This window comes from Octopus bimaculoides, chromosome 2 (genome assembly GCF_046866305.1).
Source record: "Octopus bimaculoides isolate indiv1 chromosome 2, ASM4686630v1, whole genome shotgun sequence".
Taxonomy (NCBI): Eukaryota; Metazoa; Mollusca; class Cephalopoda; order Octopoda; family Octopodidae; genus Octopus; species Octopus bimaculoides.
The window spans coordinates 109,176,459-109,202,018 of record NC_142929.1 but is presented as its reverse complement, the minus strand read 5'-3'; the positions used below and the strand labels follow the sequence as shown (position 1 = coordinate 109,202,018).

The window sequence follows — 25,560 nt, the reverse complement described above, 5'->3', positions numbered from 1 at the left end:
GCTGGCATGGGTTGGATGGCTTCACCAGAGCTGGAGAGCTGCACCAAGTTTTAGTTTGATTTGGCATGGTTTCTATGGTTGGATGTACTTCCTAACGCCAAGTTACTTCTAAAAATAGTTTCATAAATGAAAACTGCAGTTAGAAGATAATGTATGTAATTGTAACAACCTTCATATCTGCCCTCTTAATGTTATGTGTCTTTATTAAGCTAAGGTTTCCCTTTCAAGTAATCATGAAACAAAAGCTATATAGAGTTTCCTGGAAATTTTTTTTTAAAAGATCCTTACACCACAAGACATCTTATCACTAAATTATCCAAATATATCTTCAGTTTAATTGATCATAATTATTAACATTTACAAAATCAAATGGAGCATATGTCCTTTCACATTCTTTGTTCCAAGTGTGAACTTTGTCTCTTTGCTTGTTGCAATTTTGAACAAAAAATGGGAATTGGTGAATCTCTGTAAGCACATCTATTGCTGTTAAGGAATTTCCAACTATCAACTAGTTAAAACAGTTTATTTCCTACATAATAGATTTGCCATATACTAAAAGATAGTCATATAATTTTTAAAAAACTCTAAAATTTCATTAAGAGCACCTTCTTTTCTTGCTTAAGTGTGTTTTATACACATGATGCCAAAGATGTGAAAATAGCATGTTCTGTGTGTGCAGTTGTTTAGATGTATGTGCAGCACATTTATTAAATTATCCTGGCAACCAGTCAAAATCTCTATATATCTGTACTTGTATACTACTTCCCAACTTCAAGTGTTTGAATAATCAGTAAAAATTATGAAAAATTATGATTCGAGAAGCTTCAGCTTTTTTATATATATATATATATATATATATATATATATATATATATATAATAGTTATTTTATTGCTCTAGATTGAACAATGGTGAAGATAATTATATTTAAAATAGCAACAGTAATAAAAAGATGAGTGATAAAAGGAGAGAGATTAATAGATAACATTCACTTCACTGTACTCATGTAGTCATTTAGCATGAATGGAATTCTTTTCTTTTGATGTGAAAATGATTTTTTTAGGACCAAGAAAATAACAGGATTTTCAAAATATTTAAATTTTTTTTACAAATGAAATTTTGGAAAATGTTCTCATTTTAGAGTTTTTCAAAAAGTTCTTCTAAATATAGCTATGTTGCGTTTTGTTGTAAGGACATCAAAATACTAAAATTTTATCACATTACAACTGACACCCACAACTCTCTGTTTGCTTCTGTTTACAATACTTTGCTGTAAACATTATTCTTTTATGCTTTTACTTGTTTCAGTAATCGGCTGTGGCCATTCTAGGGCATTCCCATGAAATAATTAGTTAAACAAATCAACCCCAGTACTTAAGTCTGGTGCTTATTCTGTCAATTTCTTTAGTTGAACTCTTAAAGAAACCAACTCTGGTTGTTTTGCAGGAGGTGGGGGACAAACAGAGAAATACACACATGATGGGATTCCAAACAGTTTCTGCCTACCGAATTCACTCACAAGATATTGTTCAGCTTAGGGGCTATAGTAGAAGATACTTGCCCAAGATACTGTGCAATGTAAACCAGAACCATGTGGTTGCAAAACTCTTCTTGGTGCCAACCCTCACCTGATTCCCAGCATGGTAATAATATCCTAGTCTATTAAACAATGAACAACCCGGACATAGTTTCAAGGAAAACTGGAAGCAAACATTCTTGTTTGAATGCTCCATTTTTTTATAAAGAGCGTGCAACTTGTTGAGACTTGTCAAACCCTGATGTGCTTTTGCAGTGGACTGCAAGCATACAACACAGCCTGTATGAACAGCAATGCTTTTGTTTACAAACAGTGAACATACATGTAGCGGAGGGGGATATACAAACTCACTCACACATACATGCTCATGGAGATATTTATACACACACACACACACACACACACACACACACACACACACACACACACACACACACACACACACACACACACACACACACACACACACACAGATTTATAAGAAATTCTCAATGTGAATTAATATATATATATATTTGGTTTATGTATACAAAAGAGCAAAGAAACCAGACATAGAATAAATCTCAGTAATACCTATCATAAAAGTTATCTCATTCATACTGTGAAAAATAGTGTTTTCTGCAGTATTACAATTTCATAAAATTTATTTTAGGAACTTGAAATAGTTACATACAAATTATATAATGCAAACATTTGGAACATTTTCTTTTTTTTTTAAGTGCCAAATAGTTTTTGGTGAGGACTTCAGTTTTATTTGCAAAGTATAATTCCTATTGTCTAGAAACAAATTAATTTTTACTCCTACTTTTCATTGTCTTATACTTTTTAAGACTTGTACATTAAATTCAAACTAAGGTCAAAACTTTTATGATTTCATGTTATATTAGCGAATAATATCAGGTTAATATTTTGATGGATCAGTAATGTTCCAGTATCTAACTTAACTCAGGGTATTTAACATATAAACCAATTTTTTTTAGTTATGGTTTATTTTTAACAGAATATTTATCTAATAAAATTCTGTATACATCTGAAGTGTTGGTTCCTGTTGGATGTTGTTTATTAGTTTAGTCATTTCCAATGTAATTTCAAGCAATCTAGTTTGACTTTTATTGACTGCTTCATTATTGCAATTTTCATTGTAAAGAATCACATTAGAGGCTAATGAATTTAACCTTAATATTTATCTAATTTAAGGTTTGTTAGTAATATTGTTTTAAATTTAATTAAAAAATCTAAATTCAATGTGTACATTTATTAACAATTTTACCTGCCAGTTGGAATTATGTCTGCACTGCCCAAATCATTAGCTTTGTAAATCATTTAACTGTTTAGTGGTAAATATTAATTTCCAACATTGGTAGAAGACCACATTTTTTATTGGGAAGGGATGTAGTTGATTTGACACCAGTATTTAACTGGATCTTATTTTACCAAGCCTAGGTTGATGGAAGGCAAAGTCCACTCTGACAGGATTTGAAGTCTAAATGTAAAGAGACATAGCTAAATACTGTAAAATTTTATCTGGTGCTCTACCAATTTTGCCATTTATCGGGTTTTGTTTAGTGGAAAATATTAAAACGGATCTGAAACTTATTGATTACTAGTTGAATGCACTGACTGATTAGGTAGGCTACGACTCATTTTGTTCAGAAAGCTTATTCAGCAATTACTCCTTCCAGATTAATATTCTTTCTGTAGTTTGGTTTTTATCCAAAAAGCTTTTGCTTTTTAATTTGTTTTGGTATTTGTCAATATTGCAATTCCCGTTGTTTCTTCATGAATCCCATCCTTATTTTTTACTGATATGTAATGTCTGTGAAGTATTTTTTATACAAGTAGATATTTTGGGTATTTTTGTAGTCTTCCTGCTGTGTTCATAATGTTTGTTGCCAAAGGTGGGGGGGGAAAAAAAAACCGACATAGATTATCTTTATAAATGATGAGTTTTATGTAATTTCTTACAAATAGGTAGGATGACAACAGGACTATCTGAACCATTTCTATTGCAATTATCATTGTAGTTGTTGCTGATGACAAACTGAAACTGATGAAAAAAAGCAGCTCTATTTGTTCAGTTATTCACAAATCTATGACATGTGACTAGTTGACTTTGAATTGGATATCTCTACACATTTTTGAAAAGTAAGAACTTCAATTTAAAAACATAATAGACAAAGCACAAATATCTCTACAATTCAGTTCCTCTATTTAAAAAAAGATGAGCCAACAAAAGAGTTCATGTTGTTCAGTCTGCTAGACATAACAGCCAAACTACTCTTTTATTAATAGCCTGTAGCCTTAAAGCTACATTGGTTGAATTAATCTTAAATATACAATATCTGAAATAGTCTGTTGAATCAGTGCTGTCCTGGAGCTAAATAACAATCTATTAAAAAGAAATGCAAGAAAAAGTCAATTTCACAAAGAAGTCACATTGTGTAAAAAAAAAGTTCAACAAATTTCCTGGGAAGTGTTTTGAAGCATTTTAGATGTTACTCATGCACGGAAGACATTGTTGATGGTTTACATTTGTACTTAGATCAATGGCAATCAAACTGACTAACCCTACGCTGAAAAAAATTAACAAAATTTCTCTTTATTAATGAGGCCACAAAATAGTTTTCATTCTTATCATATTTTCTTCACAATGGTGTTGCACAAGCTTAAAATGTTTAAAACCACTTTAATTTTATCAAACATAGTCCACCTCTTTTCAATCTTCAGAGTCCCCCTACCTTCAAGAAACACAGACTGAGATTATGACAAGGAAATTTTATTATTTTTTCTTTTAATAGATTTATTTGCATTGCTGACCATTTTAGAAATGAAAAAGAATTGACATTTACTGATTGAGTTGTTGATGTTCCTTACAATATGTATATACCTTTTATGTATTTCAGTCATTAGGCTATGGCCATACTGGGACACCACTTTAAAGGGTTTAGTTGAACAAATTGATCTTACATTATTTACATTTGACGGATATTTGTCCTCATCTTGTTTGTTGTTAACACAGCGTTTCAGTTCATATACCCTCCAGCCTTCATCAGGTGTCTTGGGGAAATTTTGAACCTGGGTTCTCATTCTTAAGGTATTTTTTGATGTAATTATTATTGGAATCGAACTTGGAATCTTGGAGTTAGTAGCCCACGCTCTTAACCACTATGCCATTTGCCCGTGGGCAATTATAGAGTGAATTTTAGGGCTTATAAATTTAATAGTTTCCTATCCTTCCTTAATACTGGTTCCCATATGCTATTCATATCTGCACTCAGTCTGCTTAGGAGGTTGTTGTGTCCTAGCATATGTGCTGCTTCTTTTAGTTTTCATATTTTCCAGTGGTGTTCTCTGTCTATTATTTTAACTTCATCCCACAGGGGGAGGTGGTCTCCATTTTTCTAAACATGATCAGCTATAACCGATTTATCAATATCTCCTTGTGTCACAGCTTTGCGATGTTCCTCTACCCTTATTTTGAGGGGGCGGAATGTTTCGCCTTTGTATAACCTACCATAGCTGCATGAGATGCAAATATCTCCTTCGAGTAAAACCACCAATAGAAGAGAATATGACCAAAAACTGTGTACTCCATCCCATGCAGCTCTGGCAGTAACCTGAATAATAACATCAAAAGATACCTTAGGAATGAGAACCCGGGTTCGATATTTCTCCAAGAACCCTGATAAAGGCTGGAGGGTATATCAGCCGAAACAAACAAGATGAGGACAAATATCCGTCAAATGTAAATAATGTACATAATTCCTCATCTCTTAAATATAGAACTGTATTAAATTGATCTTAGTACTTATTTTTGAAAGTCTGGTATTTATTCTATCTATCTCTTTTGCTGAACTGCTAAATTAAGCCACCACTGATTGTATGGTGATGAGGGAGCAAACACAGACATATACACATGTGAGCGCGCGCGCACACACACACACACACACACACACACACACACACACACACGTGTGGGTGTGTGCACAAAGGGCTTCCACAATTTCTGTTTGCTTAATTCACTTGCAAGGTATTTGCTAGTTTGAAGCTATAGATGATACCTGCTAAAGGTGTACAATGGGAGTGAACCTGAAACCACATAGCTGTAAAGTGATTTCTTAACAACACAACCATGCTTATCTTCAAGTAATTTTATAAGTTTTAGATAATTTCTCTTTATGTGAATTTATCAGTTTCTCAACTTCAGCTTATCTTATGGAAATTAATTTTGGGAATTTACGTTGTTTACAATTGATGACGACCATTTATTTATAAGGTAACATAAAATGATTACTTTTTTTTTTTTGTTTCTTTTTGATTATGAAATGCGAGCAGGAAAAGCAGAAGCTGGAAACAAATATGAATTTGAGTTGTCAAAGATGACATGTAGTAATTAGCAGATGTGGACATGCAATCAATAAGCTGTTTATGTTCTCACAACAAATGATTAGGAATGTTTGGGTTGGGACAAGATGACAAGATATAAAATAGCTGAAGAGTAATCAAGAATAATGCCATAATAAATGTTTATTATAAAATATGAAAGAAAGAAACAGCTTTTATCTGTGAAATAATTATGATAAAATAAATATTGTTAGTATTAGAAATTTTAAAATGCATGACTTATAGTTTCCTCTTCATTATTATTGATTTAAAAAATAAATGTTAATCTTTTCAAATGTAGAGGTTTAGAACAAACTACATTTAGTGTGACACCTGTAATATGAATATTTTTGGCATATTTCTAATAAGTTTATTAAGACTGGTGTAACAGCTGAACAAGCCTAGAAAAGTTATACCTTTCAAATTTGTGTTCATGAATCAAAATGATCAGTTTATCATCAGTTTTCATATTTTGATGACAATTCAAAGTTCATTTTCAATTCACTCTCACACACACACACACACACACACACACACACACACACACACATGGATTGATTTACTTGACAAACTAAAACTTTGGGAATCAATAAAATTAGCTTAACCTTTTAGTATCCAGATCACTCTGTCAAATGTAATGCTTATTTATTTACAATGTTTTGAATTAATTGTGCATTAGCTTCTGGTTTTTAATGATGTGTTTGTTATTTTTAGAATAACATCGTAGGGTAGGTGTGAGAGGCTGGATCTGGCTAGTTTGGACATAAACCATGTACACTCTTTGGACTGGATATGACTGGTTTATATGCTAAAGGGTTAAGGGCACATTATTACTGATTATCTCTTGTGGCATATTCTCAAAATTGCATCTCAAAGACTAGGTTTTTTCATAACCAATCTCTGATCACTTGATACTGTGCAAAAAAAATTTATGAACTTTCTTGGAATATTTGCTTATATATCTGGAATGTTGCTGTTATTACACACTTGCATCTCATACAGCATCTAGAAGTCCATCGGGCCAATTGGCAAGGATTCAGTCACCAATGTACTATGCTTGCTCACAGGCATAGTGTTACTACACTGTCCTCTGCTCTTTTGAGCTAGCAAGCTGCTGATCACCTTCAGTCTGGCCATTACATCTCTCATCATCCCTACTGCCCTTCTTCCTTTAATCTAGTACTTAATGGTTTGTCCAATCATTTTTACTTAAATCATTAAAACCCTTTGATTTACCTCTCTTCAATTAAGTGGGCATTATCTGCATTGATATGACCTGCAAAAGTCAAGGGTATTGTTCTTTCATTTCTGCTCTTATATTAGTCTGAGATATTTTTTTTCCCCTATTTTGGTATTTTCAGATATTTTTATTTCAATTCATTGATAACTCTTTGCAAAATTTATAATTTATATTATTCTAAGCTATATTTCTCTGAAATATAGTTGAATACTCTAAAATACAGATATTCTCAAAACATTTCAAGCCTTAGTCTGTTATCTTCTTGTGGCAATGGTGGTGTGTAATCTCAAGTTACTCAAATTTAACATGCCTATCATCAAGGGGCATTACAGCTATGGCCATCTTAATTTTTTTTTTGTGTGTGCAAAGAATTCTGAATAGCTGTATCCAGCATACTTTTTATTTTCTATTTTTAAGATTATAGGTGTGATTTGAGGGAAATTTGACTGCTACACAGATTAACAGACTACAGATGTTCAAACTGAGTATTAACTGCAACATCTCCTGTCTAGAAGACCTTGCTAAGATTATGGACAATGTCTGACTAATTTAGGGTGTGTGTGTGAAAAAGGAATGTAGTTTGAGAACAGACAAAGAGTGCCTGAGCAAAGGAGGTGTAGACATATAAGACAATGAATGGAGGGTTTATATACAAGAGGTGGAAAGAGGGTGAAGTTGTAAGATAATAAAGGGGAGAGGAGTGTAAGTAGTTACAGCCCTCTTCTGTACATGCCTTCAGATTTTGATATTGATGACTAATGACTATTTTTAAAATGTTGTTTGAAGATGGATCAAGAAAAGCTTTTTACACTAGGTCACAGATCTCTATTGTTTTTAACTTAGAAAGTTTTCGGAGGTTTTAAAGAGAGAACTTTGAGCAGTCTGAAATTTTGGCATTTGTCACTGCTTTGCTTTGGAAAAAGAAAAAATATAACCTAGAAAATTGAATATATAAGGGTGACGTGAACCACTTTTTTTTTATACTGGATAAAGTGCTGTTCACTAGGCAATAGGAATGCAGAAATTAAGTTGGATTTAATGCATTTGTAACTAAACTGGACTGAGGAAATTGTCATATAAGTACAATTTGAGTGGGCACATGGGTATGGTCACTAGACAAAAGCAAAGGTGTGGAGTTCTATTTTTATGCTTTGTGAGTTTGGTTGACAGAAATAATGTGGAAGTTCATTATATACAGGGTGTGGTGAATAAACTGTTGTCTAAATTACGCAAAAATGAAAATAAAATTGAGATCTCATTTTAACAGATATTTACCAAAATTACATAAAAATATCTTGAAATACTAAACAGTAAATTTATTCAATAAAATTGCCATTTGCTTCAACCATGGTTTCCAGACGACTTCAGAATCTCCTGCAACTCTTCTGGACTGTCTCCTCGTGTAAGTTGGTGAATGCTGCCATAATCCTTGCCTTCTGGGGTGCAATCTGGGGAATTAGGTGGCCAGATGTTAGGGGTGATGTGGATGCAGAAATTGCCTGACAGCCATGAATAGGTTCTCCTTGTGGGGCATGGTGCAGTGTCCTGTTGCCAGATATATGGTCTTCCAGCAGCCACCCTCTTGACCCAGGGCAGCACTACCTCATCCAGGCACTTGATAAAGGCTTCCGTGTTGAGTCTGAGGCCATGTGAGAAGATGAATGGATGCATGACATCGGCATCACTAGTGTTCACTCCAAACACCATGATGCTGAGTGGATGTTTGATTTTTATCACTTTTGGTACATGTCCTCAAATTGACACCCGAACACTCTGAAATGTTCGTTTTGGAGCTTCTGGTGCGAATGCCTAGCAGTACAGCATGTTTCCAAATTTCTGGCTGAGTAAATTGCATCAAGGTGCTGTTTTTCTCACAAGCAGTACCCAACTGACCCTACTATACTGTGTAGTCAACAAAATCAAAAACAAATAATGCACATGTGCGAAATTAAAAATATAAAATGGCAACATTTTACCCATAGCACTATGTACACCCTAAACTTTGTCTCTAGTACTGGCAGTGACTCGGCTATTAGGGCAAGGTCATCAGCATAGAGAAGCTCCCAGGGGCAGCCTGTCTTGAATTCTTCTGTGATTGCCAAGAGGACTATAATGAATAAGAGGGGGCTGAGGACTGATTTTTGGTGAACCCATACTTCTACTCGGAATTCTTCAATATACTTGTTGCCAACCCTCACCTTACTGACAGCATCCCTGTACAGGGCTTGTACAGCTCTTACCAACCACTCGTCTATCCCCAGTTTCTGCATTGACCACCAGATAAGGGATCGGGGACCCTGTCATAGGCTTTCTCCAAGTCAGCAAAAGCCAAGTACAGAGGTTTATCTTTGGCTAGATATTTCTTCTGCAGTTGCCTTATCAGAATTAAAGCATCAGTGGTGCTTCTGCCTGGCACAAAACCAAACTGTATCTCATCTAGGTTAACTCTCTCCCTAATTAGTTGAGCTATGACCCTCTCTGTAACTTTCATCACCTGATCCAATAATTTGATACCCCTATAGTTATTTCTACCTAAAGCATTACCTTTACTCTTGTAGCAGTTGACTATGGTGCTGCTACACCAGTCATTGGATATGACCCCTTCATGAACTACCTGATTTATGATGCGGATGATAAGACCATAACCCATACCACCCGATATTTTAAGCATCTCAGCTGTGATTCCTGATGGGTCAAGTGCTTTCCCTGTCTTCATATCCTTAATTGCTTTATCTACCAGGGTACTGTCGATTTGGGTAGCTGGTTTCTCAATTGGGTCAATCTTTGGCAGACTCCTCTCTTCCCATTCATTCTCCACATTCAGCAGTTTTTCATAACAGCATTTCCAAGCCTCTTTCTTTGCAGAATCATTAACACAAGGGCACCATCATCCATGCGGACACATTTCTCTCCTATGACATCATAGGAATCTGAAATATTTCAGTTCTTTGGTCCCCAAAGAACACCGGCAAACTTCTTTTCTGCTACTCCCTTGGCTATATATACCTGTCTCCTAGCTTCCCTTTTCACTGTCTGATACAGTTCCTTGCTACCCCCACTCTTCCAGGCCTTCCAAACCTGTTTCTTTGCTCTAATGGCCCTATCTACAGTATTGTTCCACCACCATGTTACTCTAGGTCTGGAAGGGACTTTGAACCACCTACAGATTTGGTCTGTGGCACTCAGCAAGCTGTCTCACAGGAATTCCCAGCTGCCTTTTATGTCACAGGACTGTAGCTCTTTCTCCCTGTCATCAAATTTCTCGGTAAGGATATCCCTAAATTTCTGACCATGATAAGGGTTCTTAAGCTTCCAAATCCTTCTTTTCCAGATTGGTCTGCTTTTTGGCATCCTTCTGGCCTTGATATATATATATATATATATATATATATATATATATATATATATATATTTATGTGTGTTTATTCCCCTCCCCACTGCTTGGCAGCTGGTGTTGGTTGGTTTACATCTTGTAACTTAGCAGTTTGGAAACAGAGACCAATAGAATGAGTACCAGTCTTAAATAAGTACTGTGGTTGACTTGCTTGGCTAAACCCTTCAAGGTGGTGTCCTAGCATAGTCATGCTCCAGTGACTACCAATTAAAAGAAGTATGCATATTCACTGTTGTAAAAGTTAGTTTGAGAAAAAGTTAATTTTGTAGTATTTGTGTTTGGCCTATTTTAAGATACTTTTTGTATATTGACTGGCTTTACCTGAAATAGTTATGTACATACTCACCCACACAAACATACACAATGGGACTTACTGCACAATCGATACTTGTTATGTAATTCATCATCATCATCGTTTAACGTCTGCTTTCCATGCTAGCATGGGTTGGACGATTTGACTGAGGACTGGTGAAACCGGATGGCAACACCAGGCTCCAATCTAATTTGGCAGAGTTTCTACAGCTGGATGCCCTTCCTAACGCCAACCACTCAGAGAGTGTAGTGGGTGCTTTTACGTGTCACCCGCACGAAAACGGCCACGCTCGAAATGGTGTCTTTTATGTGCCACCCGCACAAGCCAGTCCAGGGGCGCTGGCAACGATCTCGCTCGAAAATCCTACGGGAGCCAGTCAGGCGGTACTGGCAACGGCCACGCTCAAAATGGTGCATCTCATGTGCCACCCGCACAAGAGCCAGTCCAGGGGCACTGGCAACGATCTTACTTGGCTTGTCGGGTCTTCTCACGCACAGCACATTTCCAAAGGTCTCAGTCAGTAGTCATCGCCTCGGTGAGGCCCAATGTACGAAGGTCTTGCCTCACCACCTCAGCCCAGGTCTTCCTGGGCCTACCTCTTCCACGGGTTCCCTCAACTGTTAGGGTGTGGCACTAACAGTTGAGGGAACTGCCAAACAAATTTTTGCCAAGGACTTTAAAGCTATGAACTGATGAATGACCAAATGTAACTGAAACTGGAACTATGCAATAATTTCATCTACTACGTTCCTTTCTTGAACAGATTTAAGGCTATGGATACATTATAGTACACTTTAACATAACTCTCACACATTTACTAAAGTATTGTTGTTTAAAGTAACTTACATATTTAACAAGAAATTACAAAAAGTAAATTAGACAATAGGATCATCTATATGTAGGTCACCAAACAACTATTAAAAACCTTCATTTACTATACTGTAAATTATGGACTTGAGATATAATAGTAAAGTTCTTTCAGTGAACACTTTTTAATCCAAAATTAGCACTTTCAATAAAATGTTAATGGTATACACAGCATACTGTTATTATGCCCTGATCATACCACTACATATAATATATGATTATAGATTGTTGTTATGCCTTGTCTGAAATTTGCTATTGCAAATATGATGCCATTAGCATCAGTGTTAAACTATTATCAGACAAATTATCTGTTACTGATCTCTGTCCCCCACAGTGAAAATGATTTTGCTTACACCCATTCATTACTAACACTCTATCCTAAGAACACTTTATGGAGCCAAAGTCCAGCATGACTTACTTAATCAGTTGTAGCTGTTTAATATTCATGTATTCAATTTTTTTTAATTGCTCAAAATTTCTTCCTCTTGGCTGCGATCTCCAACTATTTCTTTAGTTTTACACTGAAAAGTATTTCATTTTCAAACTCTTTAAATATTGGTGCTGCAGTGAATATGTATGGAATAAAGAAAACTGTTGTGTGACTGGAAGTGAAACCTCTTTTAAGATGTTTGGGAATAAATGTGCTGTTAGAACTGTCATTATTTTGAACTAGAAAATTACATCAGGAAAATTGTCAATGACTAAACAGTTACCTTAGCTAGCATACACACTCAAACGTTTAAGTGGGAAAAAAAAATAGCAAAGATTTAAAGCTTCTGTAAAATAGTGTTGATTTTACAAAGAAAGATTTTGATGTTAAAACAGAAGACTAATTACAAAGAAACTGTTTTATGATAAAATTGCATAAAAAGCATTTAAAAAAATTATATTAAATTGTAGTCTTGAGGTTTCTAGTGTATTATTTTTTGGAAACATTGTTTAGTATAGTTTTCGTTCATTTAAGCTGCAATCTCTTAAGTTTAATAACAGATTTTAATAAAACATATTTTTGGCAGTTTGGCTGGAATTACAGGAAGTGATGTGCAATGACTGTAAGGCTGGTTGTTCCACTTAGTGGTAAATGTTTGCGGTTTATATGGAGCATATAGGTCATTATTTAGTGTAATAACAATTTTCATAGACTTAAAAAGTCTACTTAGACACTGCAATTTATAGTAAGTCATATCAAGTAATTTTGTTTAGTAGATTATTTTTAATTGTTGCTGAGTTCTGGACAGACCTATGGTGAAAACCAACTGAAAATTGCTCTTCAATCTAAGTCCCTGAGTTATTCTTTTATATGTTTCAGCCTTGAGGCTGCGACTATGCTGGGGCACTACCAGTAAAATCATACTTTACTCTTCCTTGGAGCCATGTAGAACATTATACCATCTTTGGTTGCTGTGTAGGGTGTAATGTAACAGGGTTTGTGACAGCTGTTCTACTATGGCTTTTACATTTTCAGAGACTCTTGTGTTTCCTGAGGAGAATTTTAGCTTTCAATTAAGTCTCAATTTTATTATTTTTTTTATTTTTAAGATTCTATGGTAGCAGATAGCCAAACAACTCAGAATTTGGACTTGATATAGCTTTTGTTGCTGCAGCTAATTTGATTGATTGTTTGTTTGCGTGTGTGCGTACAACTGCTATTGTGTATATATATATATATATATATATATATATATATAGGGAGTTTTTTAAAGATAGTAAGGACTGATTTGGTGGAGATTTGTCTGTTTTGAGCAAGTAGAGCAACCATATAGAGGCTTTCTCGCTTTGATATGTTGAAGATAGCGAGTTCAGTAATTATTTCCAGGTTTATTGTTATTGTCTACTTTTTATTTTGATGATCCCAGAGGCTCTTTGAGTTTGGCATTTTCATATTCTTTTTTTGGTGTTTGATGAGAGGAGGTTCAGGACCATGTCTAGGCACAATGTGTGTATTTTTCATTTTATGCCCATTTTTGCTTGGTGTTGACTGAATTTGGGAAAGAGTTTGATAAATGTTTGTTTTATGTTTGAATATGAGTATGTTACTTGAAATTATTGTCACATTATATTGCATAGCCATTGTTAGTTGTTGATTCTGTTAACTGGAAGTGGCTACATTGAGCATTTAAAACAATTATGCAAGTTGTTTTTGTTATATTCATTGTCTGTGTTGTATGTTTCGTTGGTGGTTGGAGGAGAAATGGCCTACTTGGAGTAGTTTATTGACTCTCATGGAGTGAAATTACAGTGATGGTTTTGTTTAGGCAAGTCATCAAGCTTATATACTAAATTCAGTTGTCTCTGTTTAGTATATATCTTTCATGTTTTATTTCCTATAAACCTGATTCATTAAAAGACATTCAATATAACTTTCTGTTCTTTATTTTGAAAGTGTGTAAACTTATGAAGAATTTTGTTTTATTTACTTTAGTGGCATTTTGTAGCTAATGTTTTTCATCTGCTATAACTGTTCTAGATAGTTTCCTTATAGACTGTGTAATTCTTAATATTTTGATGTTCGAGTCCTGTCTAATCTAGAATACCTATGAATACTTTATCCTGTTCGAAAGTATTCTTTCAAAGATTTTACAATAAGAAATGTGGTTTTTGTTGTTGTCCCAAATACATTAATTGGAATTTTGACTTTCATTATTTGTCTTCCAAATTAAAAAAAAATGCAAAAAATAAAGACATCAGGAACAGAATGTAGTTTTTCTTTTCTTTTTGTTTAGTTAAGAGGAAGGGACAACTGAACATTTGTTATATTTCAAATGTGTCTAGTATCTGTTAAGATTTCCTACAGTGACTAATCTCTTTATTCTAAATAAACTTCACAATCTATCACTCATTTCTTATCATTAGAACAGGAGTGTTCAGTTAAATATTTCTGAAGATAATTTTTGTAATTTTTTTTTTTCTGTACAAGGATAGGTTCCATACCTCCCTCCCGTTTGCTGATCACTGAAGTCTGAAGTGATGCATGGGAATACATTCTTAGTTTTTAAAAATTTTTTTATAGGAGTGGGGATAAAGTAAGGGTGTAATACTGTGAGTGAATTCCAGCCAAGGGGGTCATAATTGCTAAGCAATTTATGCAATTTCCTTAAAATGTTTTGCAATCTGTTAGCTATTATATCCTATCTTGGTAATCATGTTTGTGCAGTCTTGAAAGTAACTATGGTTATAAGTATAACAATTGATTTCACAGATATTAAATTGAAGTTTTAAAAAATTGTTGTTTATCCAGCTATAAGAGTCATAAGTTTTCAATTGTCTCTAAATTCTATGTTGCTTAATTCATGCAAGCACAATAAATCAGATATAGGCATCTATAGGTTGTGTGATTAAGAAGGTCTATTTGTAATGTGGTTTTCGGTTCAGTCCCACTGCACAACACCTTGAGCAAGTATCTTTTACTATAGCCTTGGGTTGACCAATGCCTTGTGAGTGAATTTGGTTGATGGGAACTTTGTGGCAGCCTATCATATATTTGTATATATGTGTATGTGATGTGTTTGTCCTCCACTACTGCTTGGCAACCAGTGATAATTTGTCCCCCTTCACTTAGCAGTTTAGTAAAAAAAAAAAAACACCCATAGACTAAGTAGCAGACTTAAAGAAAAATACTGGGGTTGATTTGTTTGATTAAATCCTTAAAAACAGTGCCCCAGCACAGCTGCAGTCCAACAACTGGAACAAGTAAAAGCTAAAATTAATGATATAAAAATCAAGACATAAGCACTATGGTAGATAGTCAGTGAAGCTTCTAAGTTTGTACATAGGCTCTGAATTCTATCTCCCTGTTAACTGGAAAAATGAATTCAAGTGTGACAAGTCTTCTTGGTGGTTGTAATGTAGTATTATCAGTAATGGATTATAGCATTCCTGAAATGTTTCTCATCTCTGTTTAAAACTGGGTTAAAATATGTTTCAGGTTGTAGAAGGGTATGCTCTGAAACTAAATACAGGTCTCCTAAATCTTCTGAATTAAACTATCAATTTAGTGAGTGTAATAAAGATGCAGCCATCTAAATTTCTTTTATTTGCTGTGATCTGTTATCCACTATAGTGTTAATAGAGGTGTATATATATATATATATATATATAAAGTGAAGTATATTTGCCATTTAAATGTGGCTGACCCCTAAGGGTGGATGTTACTGTTGCTTTTAGCCCCAGGAGAACATCTCCTCCAGATGGCTTATCGACACATATCTGTGTCCTGTCTATTTTTGCCAAGGGAAGTTATCCTTCCCATCTTGATCTGCGATACGTACGGACCCGAGTTTCAGGGTTATTTCCCTTCTTCAGCGTACGATAATCGCCGACCTTTGATGAGAATGACAATCCCTTGGCAATATATAAGTCTTTTTCCAGTGAAGTTATTCACTGATATCGAAAAAGTGAAAACAAGCAATGTTAAATCTCTGAACGAGGTGTTAACAGTAACTGCACGATAAAGTGAAGTATATTTGCCATTTAAATGTGGCTGACCCCTAAGGGTGGATGTTACTGTTGCTTTTAGCCCCAGGAGAACATCTCCTCCAGCTGGCTTATCGACACATATCTGTGTCCTGTCTATTTTTGCCAAGGGAAGTTATCCTTCCCATCTTGATCTGCGATACGTACGGACCCGAGATTCAGGGTTATTTCCCTTCTTCAGCGTACGATAATCGCCGACCTTTGATGAGAATGACAATCCCTTGGCAATATATAAGTCTTTTTCCAGTGAAGTTATTCACTGATATCGAAAAAGTGAAAACAAGCAATGTTAAATCTCTGAACGAGGTGTTACTGTTGCTAACGATTGCTAGATTGTGGGTTTGATTCCTAGACTGGATGGCACGCTGTGTTCTTGAGCAAAATCTTTCATTTTCTGTTGTTCTGCAATCATTTTGGCATCTGATGTGTAGAACACTTTTGCACCTGCACAAACAATGTCAATTTGTTGGAGGGAGTGAGATGATGTACAACACATACATTTGATCACTATAAACGAATCATTTGTGCAGCTCATTCAGCATAAGCTCAACACTCATGTTATCTTTGACAAGAGATTCCAGTGTGTGTGTGTGTGTGTGTGTGTGTGTGTGTGTGTGCATAGAAACACATACTTCTTAAACACATTGTACTGCAATGTTATTCATTTCCAGTCTTTCATTATGAACATGCCTGCTTGGAAACAGGTGAATGTTGGCAATAGGAAGGGCATCTGACTAGAAAATCTGCCTCAGCCAATTCCATGTGACCTATGTAAATGTGGAAAAGTGAATGTTAAATGCTGATGATAATTATCGTATATATATATATATATATATATATATATATATATATATACACATACACGTGTGTTGGTTTACATTTGTGTTCTATGCAAGTTGTGAGATATGTGTGTTGTCACCTCTGCCAGCAAATCTCCAGCTTTCTTCTCTGTTCGAAGACTTTTGGAATTAAGAATCAAAAACTAGTTTCCGACATCTAGCACTTGTGCATTCATTCTTGAGAAAATTATTGCATTCATATTAGTTAGCTTTGTAAATAAGAATGGTTGTAAAACTGTCACTTAAATATATCCAGGTTTCTGCTTGAATTTTGTTTCTGATCAATATTTTGATATTTCTTTATGGTTAAATGTTATTTTTAACACTTTCAGTTGTTTTGTGGTTACTTTTATGTTTAATGTTTTGAAATATGTATCATTAAATGTAACCATTCGTTATTATTGTCCATTAGCTTACTAAAGAAATTATTATTATATGTCTTTGTATAAATTTCCTTTAATATAATCTGTTAAAGTTTTTGATATATTTAGAAAAGGTTTGAATGTTACAGCATCCAATTTCCTTTTGTCACAACTCTTAACTCTGTGACTAATTAAGAGATGAATTTAGTTTATTTCTCATTGAAGTCAAATAATAATTGAGACAAGACCTAGATCGCATTTTTAAGTTTTACATAACTTCAGTTATTAATTGACATGAATAATGTTGTCATTTACTTAGACATTTCCCCCCCCCCCCCCCCCCCCAGTACAGTAGTTCTGTGCATTAGACATCGTATTTGGTATAGCTAGTTTATCTAATGATTCAAAATGCTCTCACTTGTATTTCCACTAAATAATTTGATAACTTAGTGAACTGGAGCAAATTAAGAGGCCCTTCAGTCAATGCTGATTATGAGAAATTAGTTTTCGTTAATACCAGCATCTCCCATGCTGCAGAAGCATTGCACTCTTAGAAATTTTGCTGTAATATGAACATAAAACCTATTTTCCCACATGATTTTCAGTAGTGCAATCTTCTATAATGCAAGGATGTCTATAGTAAATATCTTAAGCAGTTGTGATCCTCTTTTCTTCTACTCTGATTGAATGGAAGGAAGGGAGTTATCATTTACAAGATGTCATGTAAAATGAACAGTGAAGTTATGAATTATTTTCATTGTTCATAAAAAGGAAGGATGTATTTGATAATTTAGTTCCAGACACTGTGTGGACACAGCTGGAATATTTTTGATCACAAGTCAGCTCAGTCAGAGCTAAAGTGGGCTAAGCAACACCAACAATACTGGTACTCTTTGTATAAAAATAATTCATAGGGTATTGTGCTTACAATACAACATGAAATGAAAGGTTTTGCTCAAGAACACAATGTGCCACCCAGTCCAGGAATCAAACCCACAATCTAGCAATTGTAAGCACAATGCCCTATGAATTATTTTTACGCAAAGATTACCAGTATTGTTGGTGTTGCTTAGCCCACTTTAGCTCTGACTGAGCTGACTTGTGATCAAAAATATCCCGGCTGTGTCCATACAGTCAATATCTGGGACTAAATTATGAAAAACACATCCTTCCTTTTTAAGATTCTGTGGTAAAATTTGCAGCTGATCGGTTACAATTTCTAGCAGGATGTACAACCAATGCTTCTAGAAAATAGATATACATTTATGTGACTTAAGCAAATAAAGTTGATTTAAGTTTCGCTTTTGGGTTAGGTTTAATTCTGTAAGTCTGTTTTGTCTAGGTTAATAAAAGGAGTTTTGATATAAGCTTTGGGGCTTTTCTCATATGTTAAGTGCAATGCAGAACAGTAGATCTATTTATTCAGTCTTGCAACAATTTTCTGTTTTTTTATTTGAAATTTTCAAGTTTCTAGCATGGAAGTAGAGAAGGAAAATGTGTTACTTTCTTGTCAGTACAGTGTGGATACCTTTCCTCTTGAAATGAATTTAAATTCAAATTTGATGAGAACATGTTAGATGAAATAATGTGAACATTGTTTATTTATCAGTTAAATGTTTCTTTAACTGTTTTCACAGTGAATGGTTTGTGCTGTTTCAAATGTGCATTTCAACAAATGTATTTTTGTTAGAATGAGATAGTTTATATTTTCTTTTTATTTATTTATTTTTAAATTAAGCAACTAACTAACCATTAAACTTTATAGTTAGCAATTAGCTTGTTACATTGCTCCATCTTAATGATAGTTAAAACAGTATTGTTTATGGTGTGTATTATTGTTGTGTCAGAGGTTACCTATGTTGAAATGTGCTCCATGGGTAACCCAAATAGTTTCTTGGTGAATTCTTTTATTTGTTTGTTCAGTTACTTTAGTTTTATGCTTTCATCTCATTTCTATTGTCTTTCATGTCTCTGTTTTATTTCTTCTTTACTTATTTTTGCTTTAACTTCATTTCTTTCCTATCAATTCAGTTTTATCACTCTGCCCATCACTCAAAATTGTGTATACTAGTTAAAGTCTTTGAACAATATATTCATTATATCTTTTCTGAAAGTTTTGTTTGTTAAAACCATCCTCCTGTTACTTAGCCATTTCTTTACCACCAGAGAATTGGTTGCTTTATTTATTGTCTTCAGTTATAGGTTATCAGATATGGCGTTTGTTTTCTGTTAAGCTACTAATTTTTTTTTTTCTTTGGAAAGAATATTGGCAGATTATTTTCAGCATAATTAAACACTATCTACTATTTACCAAAGTATATCTTAATATTTAGCATTAGTAGAAAGTGTTCTAAAAGTGATTCTTGTCACTAACAAGTTTAGAGCTTGAGCTGACATGGTTTTTGTTCCTTAAAGAATTGATAAGCTAAAGTATAGTAGTGATTAAAAAAGAAAGGAGTTGCTTACTGCAAATTGATTTGAGTGCTTGATTTTATAGAAAAGCGATTCCTGATTTTGGGTTTTAGTTATTTTACAAGAACTATTTTTGCTTAACATGTTTATAGTGTACAAGTATTTTCTCTGGTAAAGGTATGGTTTCAAAGCCAAATCCCCAAATGGAAAAGCATAAAAATAATGAACTTGTAGTACATGAAACCTAAGGTAGTGTTGAAAATCCACATATAAAAGAAATCGACCAATGTGGTGTTGAGTACTTGTTCTTGTTGTTCGCCACTAATGTGGGTGTGTGTATCTCTTCTCTATCTAAAATATAATCTATAAGATTGTCTATATATAGAAGTAAATATTCACACAGAAACTCAGTTCTTGGGGAAGAGTTTAAGTGACCTGGGGAGGACTGAGGACATAGGCTAAGTTTCAGAAATGTGACTAAAAAAATAAAGGGGTGGGGCTTATTTTAAAATATGCAAAATACTCTGCAGAGCACCATTTTTTTTTTTTTTTAGTTAAAGTAAAAAGTATTATCTGTAAAAATTGTGTTGTAGAAGTTCTGGAATTGAGTTTTTACTTTTTGAAATAGTTTAAATAAAATCCTTGATGTTATGAAAAAAGCCATATGCTTTAATATTTATCTATTTTTACTTGCAGACATATTCTGGATTGTTCTGTGTTGTGGTGAACCCTTACAAGAGGTTACCTATTTACCAGGATAAGGTTATTGAACTCTATCGTGGCAAGAAACGGCATGAAGTACCACCACATGTTTTCGCTATCACAGATACTGCTTACAGAAGCATGCTTCAAGGTAAAGTAGAATATAAAAAAAAATTCAATATATCCTATAAATATTTAACTATGTTTAACAATTTAAAATCCACTTTTCTGCATTAACTCAAAACTTAATAGCTATACAGAAAAATAATTTTAAATATTAAGAAAACAAATATTTTTTATTTCTTACATCTGTTGATCCTTCTGTTTATCTTTGCTGTATCTCACTTCCTGGTTAGTAAATATTTCTTGTATTTCTTCAGAACTGCATACTTCAATACTTTGTTCCATATACTCCTGTCTCTTCTACAACTTCCCTCCACTTTAAGTAGTGGGAAATTCTGGAAGAGGGAGACCCAGGAGGACATGGGACATACATACATACATACATATGTGTTTGTGTGTGTATATGTATATTTTATATATCTACAATATATATTGTGACTAATCATTTTAATATCTTTTACTTATTCTGAAATCTGTTCAGCAGGTATGCATTGTTTCAGATTGCTATTAATTTTGATCTTGCATCATCTCATCTTGGCAACCTAACATCGGGAGATCCTCCATTTGTCTCTGTGTCTTTCTTGGTAGTTCCTGCTACATTTTCTTTCACTGTCACCACACTCAACTTTTGTTGTTTGTGTCACATACCAGTGCTATTGTCTTTCTTGTATACAACAGCTGGAGTTGTTAATGTATAACCATGCAGATTGCTTGTATTCCACCTCTGAATAAATGTTATTAAGTCATTTATGTAAAAAGGATATGAATTTTTTTATGTAGTTTACTTTGATATTAGAATCTTACCCTTCATTCTCATCTTAATATAGGCCGCTTAGCATCTTCGTTTCAAATTTTTGCACAAGGCCAGCAATTTTGGGGTAGGCGCTTGTTGATTCCATTAACCCCCATAGCTCAACTGGTACTTATTTTATCAACCCTGAAAGAATGGCAGGCAAAGTCAACCTTGGTGGAATTTGTACTCAGAACATTAAAATGGATGAAATGCTACTAAGCATTTTGCTCAGCATACTAACGATTCTGCCAACTCACCACCATAGACCACTAAGCTTCAAAAATAGCTCTTTGAGTTCATCATTAACAAACACATCATTAACCACTTGAATAAAGCCATTCTCCTCAATGATAAGCAGAGGACTGAAATTTTATATATTTAATGCTTCCAAACCAACTTTGTTTCATGTTGCCATCATTGTGGAATTCCTGACAGCTTTGAAGTTCTCTTTGTTTGCATAGACTCTTAGGTCTCAAATCCATACCTGATTGCTGATATAGTGACAATCATTACTCATAGGTTAACTGGTGCACTAGATAGCAGCTTTGATGTATGTTGTTGCCTTAGATATCACTAAAACAATTTTGCAAGGTATGGGATAGAGGATTACTTCATAGCTTGACTGGCTACAGTAAATATTTTCCACCATCAAATCATTTCTGATCAGAAGAAATCTGTAAGTTAGCATCAGCAGTCAGTTCTCTGACATTTATGAAATCAATGTAAACATTTCCTTGGAATCTTTCTGTAATTCTGTGTTCTTTTTTCCCTTTGCTCCAGTAAAGTAATGAAATTTTTTATCGACATATTTGCTGATGGTACATCACTAAGAACATCACACATTTGAAACTAGCAGCAGGTCTTTCCAGTAATCTGGCTGAGTTTGTGCAATAGACAAATTGCTTGTTACATTTAATGCTTCCAATAGCAACCTCATTTCTCTTTACCACTATTGTGGAATTCCTCTTCATCCCACGACTGTTTTGAAAGAGTTTCCTTGTTTAGATAGCTGTAGTTCTTAAACCCTGATTTGAGATGGAGCTCTAACATTATTTTTGTTTCTGAGGTGGTGCTTAGAATAATGGGAGTCATTCAAACACTCAAAAATGTTTCTAGCATCTGAAGCTCTATTGTATCTTTACAAGAACCAAATCTGCTATAAAATGTAGTACTGTTTACATATTTGGATTGGTTCTGCTGATCATTTATATAAAGTGTTGAATTGAATATGTAGTGTAGCTTGTGATAAGTTCTTTTCACCACTGCAACTACTCTGTTGATGTTGCAAGTCGAGCTCTTTACTACCATTATTTCCAAAGATATTGAGGTAAACTTCATTCTTCAGTCCCACTCCAAGTATTTTCTATAAGAACTTAGTTTGCCAAATTTAATGAATTGTCCCATTACTTCATAATTATCTCATGCTGTAAGTTTCATGAAAGATGTTTTTGTCGAGGAACAGCTAAATTATGAAATACCTTCTTTTTCCATTATTTTCCTGTTTGTTCTTTTAAAATTCAGGATTAAGAAATGCCTTACCTTGTTGGTAGTTTACTTCATTTTAACCATTTGTGAGCTGGCAGAGTTGGAATTACACCAAAGGTCATTAGGGTCCCTTTTATTTTTTGCACATTTCTGCACTATCCATAAAGCAATATTTGTTTATGAAGTATATTGCCACCTAAATGTGGCTGACCCATATGGGATGATACTACTGTAGTTTATAGCCCCAGGAAGACATCTCCCCCAGCTGGCTAACGACACACTGTCTGCAGCTGGAGGAGATGTCTTCCTGGGGCTATAAACTACAGTAGCATCGTCCCATATGGGATGGCCACATTTAGGTGGCAAATATACTTAACAATATTGTGTTGCTACTGTTTACATCTCGCTCAGATTTATTATTGAATATTTGTTTAATCTTGTATATATGTGTGAGTGCATGGATACAGAATAAGAAATTTAGCACTTTTTTTTTATAGTTTTATCAACTATACATATAGCACTAAATATAAAATAAAACAAAAAGAAAAAAGTACATTGATTCATATCAGTACAAATGCGAAGAAAATTGACAGAATATCTGAAAAAAGAACAAAAAAAAATTTCACAGAAGGCCAATGGGGTCCAGTTGGACCTCAATTACCATATTTTATACTATAGCATCCATACTCAAAATTTGTATGTGCCTAAATAAACTATTGACAATAAAAATCATGAGATATAAAATCATTTAAATAAAAAATGTAAAAATTGCATAACTTCTGGGGTACCAAGGGACCCCACTGGCCCACAAAGGGTTAATATTTTTATTGTTTCTTTTATTTGCATATAATTCTATTTCATTTTATTAGCTCCTTTATTGTCATCCTGTTTCCCATATTTTTTTATATCATATAACTTATCTTTTGTTTTGATATTTTATTTACCATCTTAAATAGGTAAGCTAGTATAGTTTTTGTGGCATTGTCTTCCTTTCCCTAACCCTTTGCTCCAGAATAACTTATAGGTCTTGCTTGGGGTACTTTAAGTGAAAAAAATATTTACACTGCTTATGGGAAAATTATTTTCTCAGAAACTTTTCTATAGTGAAAGACAAGTCTCAAGAGCTCACTTTTTCTCATAGGCAGATATTCCAAAGTTTAAACCCTGATGGTGTTACCTTAGACTTTCATCCTTCTATGATCAATGAATTAAATTCTAATTATGTATTTAGATCAACGTAGATAACTATAAACTCTCCTAAATTTATGACTTTTGTGCCTGTATTAGAAATAGTTTCTGATTTACATAAAAAGCCAGCAGTTTTGAAGGGAAAATATAATTTCATTGGGTGTGTATAAGTATTGCAAACTTACATTTGAGTGTATGTGTGTTGGTAGTTTCTGATGTTTTCTTAGCATGAGTGTTTGAGAACTACAGTTATCAGTTTAAAAAGGCTAGAAAGATAGGGAGATTGTTTCAAAATATAAAGCAATTGAATTTGAATAGAAACTATGTTGAAAGTGTGTTGTGATGATTTGGTTAAGTAATGGTTTTCAATTAGCACAGGCAAAATTCAAAGTTGAGGTAAGTGGCAGGTGGTCTGTGGAAGTGGCATATAATATCATCATCATCATCATCATCATCGTTTAGCGTCCGCTTTCCATGCTAGCATGCGGTGGACGATTTGACTGAGGACTGGTGAAACCGGATGGCTACACCAGGCTCCAATCTGATTTGGCAGAGTTTCTACAGCTGGATGCCCTTCCTAACGCCAACCACTCTGAGAGTGTAGTGGGTGCTTTTACGTGCTACCTGCACGAAGGGCAGTCAGGCGGTACTGGCAACGGCCACGCTCAAATGGTGTATTTTATGTGCCACCCGCACAAGAGCTAGTCCAGGGGTGCTGGCAACGATCTCGCTCAAAAGTCCATTACACATGCCACGGGCACAAGTGTCAGAAAGGCGACGCTGGGCACAGGTGCCATCCCGATTTCACTTTCGCTTGCCCCAATAAGTCTTCGCAAGCTGAGTTTCGTGTCCAATGAAGGAGACAACGTTGGCATGGGTGCCAGTCATCAAATTTAGTTCGGTTTTGATTTCACTTGCCTCAACAGGTCTTCGCAAGCGGAGTTTAGTGTCCAAAGAAGGAAAGGTACGCATAAGTGGGCTGGCTACACCCCTGGCAGAGGCCTTGGATTTAGGTCTCACTTGGCTTGCCAGGTCTTCTCACGCACAGCATATTTCCAAAGGTCTCAGTCAGAAGTCATCACCTTGGTGAGGCCCAATTTTCGAAGGTCTTGCCTCAGCCCAGGTCTTCCTGGGCCTACCTCTTCCACGGGTTCCCGCAACTGTTAGGGTGTGGCACTTTATATATATATGTATATATATTTCAGATAGCATATTAGCGCTAGTTCCAACTGAAACAATACAGAGGGTGTATAATCTGTTTTTCTTTATTTTCAGTTTTTCCACACATCTTACCTAATGTTTCTGGTTACTTTTCTCACTCATTCTTATTTTTTTTTGTATTATTTTCTCCCCTTTTGCTTTTTTACCAATCATTTTTAGAATGAAACATTTTGACTTAAGTTAATACCTCAATGAATCTCATTAGTGTCTTGTGTGTCGACATGGTTAC

The 25,560-nt window shown here is 34.5% G+C and overlaps 1 protein-coding gene across 1 annotated transcript in view; it reads left to right on the top strand.

Annotated features, from left to right (window-relative positions):
- Positions 1–25,560, top strand: part of LOC106880451 (uncharacterized) — a 126,266-nt gene that overhangs the window by 9,305 nt on the left and 91,401 nt on the right. Inside the window, exon 2 of the mRNA XM_052978580.2 lies at positions 20,516–20,672. Coding sequence (XP_052834540.2) covers positions 20,516–20,672 — 157 coding nt within the window. The remainder of the gene's footprint in view (positions 1–20,515; positions 20,673–25,560) is intronic.